The 11,043-nt window shown below is 37.0% G+C and overlaps 2 protein-coding genes across 2 annotated transcripts; one reads left to right on the plus strand and one right to left on the minus strand.

Annotated features, from left to right (window-relative positions):
• LOC113775852 lies at positions 1–2,135 on the plus strand. The gene is made up of 2 exons (XM_027320888.1): positions 1–737; positions 1,746–2,135. The coding sequence occupies exons 1-2, from the start codon at positions 298–300 to the stop codon at positions 1,987–1,989; spliced, it is 684 nt and encodes a 227-aa protein (XP_027176689.1). The 5' UTR covers positions 1–297; the 3' UTR covers positions 1,990–2,135.
• Positions 2,136–2,685: 550 nt separating this feature from the next.
• LOC113775032 (mitochondrial import inner membrane translocase subunit TIM10-like) lies at positions 2,686–4,531 on the minus strand. Its single transcript, XM_027319746.1, has 5 exons — positions 4,280–4,531; positions 4,112–4,164; positions 3,725–3,763; positions 3,506–3,575; positions 2,686–2,985 (listed from the first exon to the last, which is right to left on the minus strand). The coding sequence occupies exons 1-5, from the start codon at positions 4,319–4,321 to the stop codon at positions 2,935–2,937; spliced, it is 255 nt and encodes an 84-aa protein (XP_027175547.1). The 5' UTR covers positions 4,322–4,531; the 3' UTR covers positions 2,686–2,934.
• Between the last annotated feature and the right edge of the window lie 6,512 nt (positions 4,532–11,043).

Below are 11,043 nucleotides of genomic sequence, written 5' to 3' on the forward strand. Positions count from 1 at the left end.
CAAACACCCACGCACTCATATTCATTCCCTCTCTCTCTCTCAATGATTTTCAGGTAAATAACATGAAAGGGAAGTGGAAAGAGGTCACCTAATCCGTCACCCTCCGTTTCTATACGTCTCTGTGTGTGTATATATAGACTATCGATTCATCAACCAAAGTCCTAACATGGGCATTGCACGTTGAAAGGCCTTCCAAAAGCCTCAATTTCGAAGGCATTATTAATGCTTCTTCTCACTGGCCCTCGTATTAGAGAGTGGTAGTAGCTGTTTCTGGGTAATTTGCAATTGTGTATTGTGATGGCGACTATTGTCCAGATGCCTCATGTGGATTTAGAATGCGGCTATGGCGGTGGTGACTCAAGCAGCGATGATGACAGCAGCATTTGTTTCTCTGATGCTGAAGAGGGGTCTTCTTCTTCACAATTTTACTCAGTCGCTGACGGGGATGGGTCTCATGATGATGACCAGATTATTATGGAGGCGATGGAGTCCCGGAGAGTGTCATCTGTAGCTGAGTCCGACTGCTCGGTGGATATAGAAAGTAGGGTTCTTGAGACTGTTACTAAGTTAAATTTGCGAATGCAAGACAGAGATTGCAGGATTTGTCATCTCAGTTTGGAAAGTAGTAGCGGCACCGATTCTGGGATTCCAATTGAATTGGGCTGTTCTTGTAAGGATGATTTGGCTGCTGCACATAAGCATTGTGCTGAGACTTGGTTCAAGATCAAAGGAAATAAGTGAGTGATTCTGTGGTTTTTTAATTTCCCCTTCTTCTTCTTCATTTTTCCCTAGGGGTTAGGGGATTAATTATGGACGACTTGAAGCTTTTTGGTGATTTTAGTCTCATCTATGTCGCTGGCTATTCGGTGATTTTGTGCGTCATGCATAGTCTCCTGAAGTTTGAAGGATGTGGTTAATTTATTTGTTTCTTTAAAGTGTTTCGGTTAATTTGAGTAATTTCTTTTGCTTGCTGTCACATCCCCTGTTTCTTGGTCATCGGAGCTTTATGAATTGATGCATCAGAAGCTTGAGTTCCTATTACTATCTTTATTTAGCGTCTGAAGCTTTTTACTCGGTAGTCGGCACTTTATTCGTCAGAAAGACAAGTTTCTTAGGTGTAGCGTAGAAGGTTGGTTTGTTTTTAGGAGGATGGAGATGCCATAATGTGTAGTTAGTGGAAGGAAAAGTTAGCTAAAGTTTATGCAGAATAAAGAGAGGGAAAAAAAAAAAAAAAAAAGCAAAGCAGGTGGCACCTATTGGTCGGATTTTTATTTACACCGACAATCTCCTCTGATTCCGTCTTTAATGAAATTAGCTTGCATGTATTTTGTCTTTGATTTTTCCGATTCGTTATCAAAAGTCTAAAATTTTATCTTCATGCCTTCGTTCGTTTCTTTTTTCTTGCAGAAAACTTAATGGTAGTTGCTGTTCCTTCCGAACGTATAATTTTTTTTACTACACTCGGTTGCCTCTTTAACCCAGAGGGTGGATTTTTACATGTAGGACTAGTCAATAGTCTGTTGTTTGTTATTTTTTGATAATCTTTCATGACAACAATCTAATTGCTCCTTTCTAGTTCTATTGAACTATAACTGCGTTCTTGTGCAGTGCCACTTCCCTGAATCTACACCATGGTCGTGGTGTTTATCATCTCCCAGTCTTTTTTACCGTGTAACAATTATGGTAGCTTTTGCTTTCGGCTTTGCAGTTGAAAACCTTTGACTGGTTTTAATATTTTGCCACAGGATCTGCGAAATATGTAATTCAATTGCCCGGAATGTCGTTGGCGCAAGTGATGTGGAGTCGAGGCGGCAACAGAGCAATGACACCAACTCTGTGGCCACAAATGCAGCATCAGAGCCAGGGGAATCTGCCGCAGAAGAAACTCGACCAAGTTGTCTTGACGGCCGTTTCCTAAATTTCATCCTTGCTTGCATGGTGTTTGCTTTTGTCTTATCTTGGCTCTTTCATTTTAACGTCCATTCGTAAATCTTTGGATAAAGAGAGAGTTTCTGCAGATGGGGGGCAATTTGAATGTGGCTCCAACGAGATTTGAGGGCAGTTTTAGGATTTCCTGAAGTTTTACGAAGCCCCTATTAATAATCTTAATACATATTGTTTGTGTTTTGCTTTAATTTTCTTCTTTTTTTTTTTGCTCGCACTCGATCGGCAAAGACCCAATGCATGCCCTAATGGAACAGACAGAATCCTCTAATATTTTGTGTCCACTTTTCTATTCAATGCAAAATTATATAATTTCATTTATTATATCTGCTGATGTGACACATAAAAAAAAAAAAGCTATTTGACTGCCTTATACTTCTTCTTTTTGGGTTTTCACTTGAGACCTGGGACTAAATAATAGAAATAGATAGTAAATAATAGAAATAGATAGTATTAACGTTTTGAGGATCCCGTCATGGAGACCCTTATTCGGACCGGGGGTTATTAGATTGCACGTAGCCACTTGAGAAGTATTAACGTTTTGTAAGAGACAGGCAGAAAGCAGAAAATGTGCCCAGAACATCTGTTATGCTTTTCCGTACAATGAGTCTCCATTGCCAGAAGAGAAACTACCTCAACCTGGCACAGTGCACCTAAGGGCACATAATACCAGAACGCATTCCAGCATGTAAACAGTTGACTTGTTCATCACATAGGAAACTGCTCAATCAATTTTTTTTCCCTTTGGAAAACAAAATATGCATGCAGCCCTTTTCGACATCATCGTTTCTCAAATACCAACAACTCTAGTCTTACAATTCTTTTGTTTTCATACAAACGAAAATTAAAAATAATCTCCTTTGGCGCCAAAAAATTGGCATCCCTTATGGAATCAGAGTCATAAAAATATGATGATATCCAAAATGCGAAAATGGCAAACGCCTAGCTTTGCTCTGCCATGAGTTTTCATTTGAGGCAAAAAAAGTTCCTTCACATTGGACCTTGATTGTTACCGAGCAATTGCCCAACTAGATTAGTCACCTGCACAAAGAACGAAAAAGATAAGAATATGATTTGACCAATTACAAAAACGATTTTCTTCCCATTCTAATGAACATAGGAAGGGTTAGCTTCCACTGCTAACTAATAAGTTTTAAACTCTGTCACTTCTTAGTTCTAAGTAACGCGTTTGCTGAGAGAACTTTCTTGAGATGGCAATTCTAGAAGCTTTGAAATACAATCTTAAGTATCTTTTCTCAAGTAGCTGTTTTTTCTCAATTTTTCAGCTACCCAACCCAGTAACTTTTCGATGTACAGGCTTAAAAACTTAAGAATGGGGGACCAGACATAGACAAACCAAAGCTGATATCTTGCTCAGCCTCCTCTCCCACAGTAAGTTCATTCAAAAAAACTGACCAAGCTACTAGACTGAAGTTCTCATGGCATGAACACAACTCTAGAATATCCCCAAGCAATTACTCATAATCATCCGTAGGTAAATCCAAAATTTTCAGACTGCTCTTAACTGTGCAAAGGTTGCATACGAAAATGCGGTATTCACCTGCCAATATTTCGAAACACAACGATCAATGCAACTGTTTTCACCCATGTTCAACTCGGATTCCTTGTACCTGAAAACATGTTAACTTAGATTTCAACAGGCACAATTCCTGGTTACTATATCCTACATACAACATGATTTGCGGGTTTTATAGTGGTTGGGGGATAAACATCCTCCATTTTTGAAACTCAAAAGTAGGAAAGTACGAAATAACAATACCTGTTCTCGACACACTTGCTAAAACAGGTTTGAGTAAGCCTGAACCAAACAATTGAACGATGAGGGAACAGAATCAAGAAAAGCTACACATTAACAAGAAGCAACAACAGTTAACAACACAATCCCAGATCATCTCCAGGTTTCACTTACTTTTATATAAAAATTAGGAGCTCCAGACAAAAGATATACATATAGCTAAGAAGCATTTATAGCAGTATGAAATTACAGAAAGAAAAAATAATAATGATAGCAATACCAAACAGAATAATAAGTATAGCAGAACAAAGCTCAAAAGCAAAATGTGAGCAATTAAAGAAAATTTAAGCAATAATAAGGCGGTTACAGGATGACATGGTAGACTTGTGGTAGAGTTATTTGTGAGCTTACTTGTTAAATAACTCGACTCTGTACTCCATCTCTTTCTCCGCCATCCCAAAAATCTGGGAAAAAAATCATTCAAAACATATTATATCAACTATCAAGCGAAAAAGACGATTGAATAAGAGAGGCCAAGAAATCCAAGCAGATACTATAATCAATGGTTATGAAATGGACCTGTTCTTTCTCCAGTGCGGAGGAGGGCTTGTTGGCCGCCATTAGATCTGATGGAAATCACCAACACTGATATCCAAATAATAAAGAAAACGGCAACTAAACGAAGATTGGAAAAAACCTAAGAACTGGGAAAGATGAGCCTTGACACACAACAAAGCTTCAAGTATGGCCAAACAAACAATGCGCCAAGTCAAGAGGGATCTAGGGCAAATTTCGTGTAGGGAAACTCAAGCGGTCATCCGAAATTACAAATGGGGAAACTCGCTCAAATAGCCCACGCATATTACGCCTTTCTGTCCTTCACTTTTAATATGATCAAAATTCGTCCCACCATATTAAAGGTGCACTATTTTAGTCTCGAACCATTTCAGCCCTCTTTTTTTTTTTGGTTGGGGAAATATTACAAGCCTATCATGTGATCTAATTTCAAGGATAACAAAGGGATAACATACCCATTTTACCCAAATGCATAACATCTATCAATACTAGCATTAGCAATCAGAAAGAAGGTTTATTTCTTATATTTGAACAAAGCAAGAAAAAATTTGGATGATTTTGACCAAAAATCCTATATAGTATCAAGAGAAGTGTTAAAGAAAAAGGAAGAAATAATATTCTAGGAAAAAGTGGAAAATGAGGACTAAAGTTACGAGTTAAATAATAAGTAAAGATATGTCAAATATTAAAAGACACATATAAATATAAATTGAAAAAAAAAGGAAGTAAGAAAAGAACACATAAAACTAGAGAAAGGGGCGTGATGCTTATTTCATTGCTTATTTTTGAATAAAAATATAGTGTGATGCCTATTTTACCTCTGAAACTATTATTTTTAACCAATAAACGGACTAAGATCTTAATATAAAAGTAGTCTGTTTCATTTTTGTAAGGGATCAATTTGCATGATTTTGAAAGTAAGGGGTGTAAAGGCTATATATGCAATATAAAAGGGACTAATTTAGTGATTTCCCAAAATATGTTGTAGACCAAGAAGCTGTTTGCTCCGCTCCTGATCAACGGTACTATGCGAGCCACGTCTACGGAAGTCTTTGAAGCTCGATAGGCTGAGCGCCGATCACAATTCAATCTAGGGAAAAGAGTCCCGTTGACCCTCGAACTCTTTACCAGGTAAAATTTTAGCCCTCCAATAATTAACGGGTAAAGTTTTGGCCCTCAATCTAATAAAATAGCATATTCATGACCCTTCTGTCAGATCCAGCAATTAAAATTGACGGAAAGCATTATCTCGTGAGATGCACAACTAAATATCAAGGGCATTTTAGTCTCTAAAGGAGGGAGCCTGCAAATCTAGAAAGGGAGAGCTTTGGCTGACCCATCAAGATTGCAGATCTGAATTATAAATTTGAGGCTTGAAGTAGCAGAAGGGGTGGAAATTGTTGGCAGCTGCCGAATCACGATTCATCAATTTTTGGAACAGCAGGGCAAGACCGTAGGCAGTATGCGCCTGCACCACAAGCTTCCATGTCTGCAATTGTTTCTTCGGCGTCAGCTTCCAGCGGGCAGTAGGAGTGGAGTGGGAGAGCAATCGAGTCTGATAGTGCATCAGTGGCAGCAGGCTTAGGACTTGGGCTACCATGTGATGGTGGGTCTTTGGATGAAATTCTTCTTGTCAACCATTAAAGACTACCTTTGGTTGATCCAGACACAAGGAAAAAGGTATGTCTGAGATTTATTGCAACACCAAGGTTCTCTAGCACTTCCGCAAGTACTTTGTCAGAACCTTCAGAACCTGAACTCCATTTTATGTATTTACCTCCAACAGCCCAAGATGCAGATGGTGGGAAATTTGAGTTTTGTGAAGGCGTATGGACATTGAGATGCCCAAGCACTGCAGAATACTCGGATTGACTAAGAGCAAGCAATGAATTGTGACTATCTGGTTCCAGTTGATGCACAGCAATTAACACTTTCGCTGCAGCATCCGGATCGAATAGTTTGATTTTTTCGTACTAGGGTTTTGGAGCAAAAGGGGTGGAAATTGTTGGAGGGAAAATCAGTGGTTAAAGTGTTTTTATCCTTTCTTTACTCAGAGACTATAATACCCTTAATATTTGGCCGTACGTCTCGCAAGATGATGCTTCCCGTCAAATTTAACTGCTAGGTTTGACAGAAGGGTCACGAATGTTCTATTTTATTAGATTAAGGGCCAAAATTTTACCGTTAATTGTCGGAGGGCTAAAACTTTACCTGGTAAAGAGTTGGAGGGCCATTGGAACTCTTTTCCCTTCAATCTATGGAAAACCTCTTTCTGCAGGCGCCAGTAGTAAAAGTAGGGCTGCAAGTCAATTCAGTAGTTTGATTCGAACTCGCAAGGATTTCGGTCAGCTGTTTAACTCGAGCTCTCGATTAAAGTCGAATTCGGGTTATTCAATTGAGTCTTCAGTCAAATTTGAGTAAGAATATTACGTGTTCGAAAGGTCGTCGAGATCTATCAAGTACTTGCTATAATATTTTAATTAATATTTTAAAAATAATTAAATTATTCTTTCAACTGTAAATTCTTTGACAACCTTGAGTACTGGCTCGATTTCCAACGAACTAGGCTCGAGCCTAGAATATATTATTTCAAGTCGAGTTCGAACACAGTATAACTAACTTACTCAAGCAATATATCTGTCATGGCCCCAAATGTATTAGATAATCCAAATTCTTAGTTGTTAATATTGTAGTTTAGTGGAGGGCTTTGGATTGATTAGTAAAGATAAGCATGTATATATAGTTGTAAATGGTGGAAAGCCATTAGGCAATATCAGAATTTTCAAGTCAATTTCTCTCTCATATTCCTAGTTCCTTTGTCTCTCCCTGTTCTTCCTCGATTCCTCCTTTTCCTTCTTCTTCTTCTTCAACTAGTCTTCCTTGTATCTTCTTCTTGATGCTGGGTTCTGACAATTGATATCAGAGCTGCCCTTCCTTGGACTGCTATTGATTTCAATTGCAAGCTCTGTTTCTTTCTTCCCTTCCCTTTCCTCTTTATTTTTTCTTCTTTTCTCAGTCTACTCTATCTCTGATCCTTCCTATCTTCTATTTCTGATTCCTTCTTGTTAACCTTTCAAGATTCACCAATAATCCACTACTACTACTATTACCAAATTGAGTTCCAAATTCCCACCTTATTAAATTGTACCAATGGATGAAAATAATGTCTATGAACTCTTAAAAGGCCAAATCAAGAAGGGAAACTTGAATATGGATGAGTTGCAGGAACAAATTGAATTACAAGCTCAAAGATTTCAAGAATAGTTGGCTGCAAAAGGAAAGGGTTGCTATCATAAGTTGGATGTAACAATGTACAAATTCAATTGTAATTTCAATATTATGCTTCGAATACTCAGTCATAAAAAGGGGTATACAATGGAAAAGCATCAAAGAATTATTGGGGAAAAGCCTACCACATCCATTCAAACCAAGGAGGTCCCTCTTTCAAAATCTACCCCAATCAAGAAATGGACTAATGCACATTCGGCGACAGTAGAAACAAAAAAGTTTAGAGCCTTCCATGGTGAAATGGAAGAACATTTGGAAGGTGACGACAGTTTTGCAATTGAAGAACACCACTTGTTTGATGAAAATTCAAAGCTTCCTTCTTCAGTCATTTCAGTTTAAGGGGAGTTGAAACATTCAACATGGGGCAATGAACGAGAATTAGAATTCAAGAATCAACTTCTTGAAACTGAGACAATTAATTTGAATCAGAAGTTGATTGAGGAAAAAGTTGGCATGATTTCTTTTCCACAATTTTCAAGTACTGACTTGGTTATGTCTTCTAAGGAAAATTCTAGACAAGATGAAAAATGTGATGAAATCATCTAAAATCATCAAGTGCTGGATGACATAGAGATTGAAACTCATGGAATTGGTATTCAAGAAAATGTTGATATTGAGTCACACGACTTGGAATTGATGAAAGGAGAGATTAATATGTCTAAATCTATTGAGGGTTGTCATAAACTAGAAATGCAAAGATTGCAAGATGAAGTGGAAGAGCCTAGTGTATTGCAGCTATGGGTTGTTGTTCAAAAAAATCACAAAGCTGTTGAAGAATTCAGATTGTTGATGTTGTTAGAAGGTCCTGGATTGATTGGAGATTATGTTATTAGTGCCTCGAAGGTAGACACCAAATTTGTGCTACAGTTTTTTAAGCTAGGAGACCTCATAGAGGTTATCGCAAGTGTTTTCCTTCAAGAGCACTTGGCTGGAATCATCTGAAAAGAGTCCAAATTTGTGATTAAAGCATGGGCTGAAATTATTATTGGGTTCAAAGGTGGCACTCTTACAATAAGTATTAATCAAAGTCCAAGCCAAAATTATAGAATAGCCACTTGGGTAAACTTGAATAATGGTTGCATGTCTCTCCTTGAAGATGTTTCTAGTGATCAAGATTCATCCTTTGCTACTGAATCAAATACAAGTTTCACACTTGTTTTTTATGGCCTTAGTGGTTACCAAGCTGGTATGGATGTGGAAATGATTAAATCAGTGGCACTGGATTGAGTGTGTGACTACATTTAAGGGTGGTACTGGTAGTTTGAGGGAATTGTTGCATTCAAGAGTTTCACATTTACTCTTTAAGAAATATGTGTAGAAGTTAGAAAACTTAAAGCTCAAAATTCAGAAATGGAATAGGGTTAGGGACTGGCTACAACAGGATGTTGCAAAGGAGTTGTTCCAACTTAGAAAACAACTTTTGACAAAGTTTTGGAAGGGTGAGATCAACGAGATTTCTCTGTTGCACCCTGTCTTTGAGTAGCACAATGCCATTAGGAAAGCAACTGGTATTAGAAGATTATGAAGCTGCATTTTGATTGTCTGAAGTTGGCCAAGATAGTTCACAAGATTTCTATGAATGTTGCATTTCTCCAGTTTTCAGTTTCAAAACTCAATCCTTGAGGACAAGGATTCTATTAAGGGGGGAGTATTGTCATGGCCCCAAATGTATTAGATAATCCAAATTCTTAGTTGTTAATATTGTAGTTTAGTGGAGGGCTTTGGATTGATTAGTAAAGATAAGCATGTATATATAGTTGTAAATGGTGAAAAGCCATTAGGCAATATCAGAATTTTCAAGTCAATTTCTCTCTCATATTCCTAGTTCCTCTGTCTCTCTTTGTTCTTCCTCGATTCCTCCTTTTCCTTCTTCTTCTTCTTCAACTAGTCTTCCTTGTATCTTCTTCTTCTCGAGCCTAGAATATATTATTTCAACTCGAGTTCGAACACAGTATAACTAACTTACTCAAGCAATATTAGAGGTGGCAAAATGGGCGGGATGGGCGGGATTTGCTTGGGTTTGAGATGGAACCGAGTCATATGGGTTTGGGCCCAACCTTACCCATATGTGTTTTGGGACTAACTTGGGCGGGATCATTTTGGGATGGGTTTAGATTGATCCCGCCCAATACCCAAATCCATTTTCTACATATTTTTTTTTCCTTTAATTCATTTTTTATTTTTATATAATTTTATATTTTTGATTTATTAAATTTTTTTAGTTTATATTAAATAAACATGCAAGTGCTTTATACTCAAGATTCCCACCAAAAATTGGATTAACAAATAAAGGAAAAAGATAGATATATAGCCATATTCCAACATATATCAAGATGGCCAAGGTCCTTAGGATGTTGAATATTTATCCTTATCATTGTCCAAGGATGACAGGTCTAAACTAACTGAAATGCTGGAAATTCTTGTGGATAATGACTAGGAAGACTACTAGATTATATTCGCTGGTATGACTATAAAAATTGTTAAAGATAATTTTTGAATCTAAGATTCCGTTTGGATTGACTTTTTTTCAAAAAATAAGTTTTTCAAATACAATGTTACAGTAATATACAATAACTCAAAAACATCCCATCCATTATTAATATATCAAATATTTCAAAAAAATTTATAGTAAAAATTTTTCATATACACTGCTACAATAAAATATTTCAAAAACAGCTAATCCAAACGGAGCCCTTGCCATTTGAGCCCAATGGGTACCCAAGTATTTCCCATCCTTTCCCATTCATTAATGGGTATAGTTGGGATGTGTCCCAACTTAAACCCAATACCAAATTATAATACCCATCCCGCCCAAAGTTCCTTTGGGCATGGGTAGCCCATTGGGACTTGGGACAAATTGCCAGCTCTAAGCAATATATCTAATTATCGAGCTCGAACTCAAATATGAGAGTACTCGAACACATAATAGTCCCAAATAAACCACCAAACAATTTGTCGAATATGTAATGTGCAGGTTTTCTAATTCTATTTAATCTTCCTATATTTTTTTTAGTACTCCTATTATGGCTAGCTTTCAATTTTTCGTATACTGAGGGTAGCAATGTATGAACATTTTTTCTAAAAAACAAAAAAAAAAAGGATTTCTGTCAAATCTTAGTGGATACACTTATGGATTAAGTGTCTTGAGTCTATTAACCTCTTATTCTCTTATCAGGAATGTGCAATAGGTGATGATACAACAAAAATTTAGTGAAAAGTTTTGGTACTCTTTCTTTTTTTTACTCTTTTACCACTACATAACCGTTCAAATATGCCGTAAATGTAATGCAACAAAACGAATGGTAGCCTTCCACATCAATTTTAACATTTCACGGGAGGCGCAAACTCTCAACGAGTCAAAGGTAATAATCAATGCATTTACAAAATTGCAGGAGTAATTCTCAGGAATAAACAAACAATACTTAAAAACCACCAACAGATTTTTTTTCTCTCCATATTTTTTTTTTTTTTTTTAAAAA

Source organism: Coffea eugenioides, chromosome 6 (assembly GCF_003713205.1).
Source record: "Coffea eugenioides isolate CCC68of chromosome 6, Ceug_1.0, whole genome shotgun sequence".
NCBI lineage: Eukaryota > Viridiplantae > Streptophyta > Magnoliopsida > Gentianales > Rubiaceae > Coffea > Coffea eugenioides.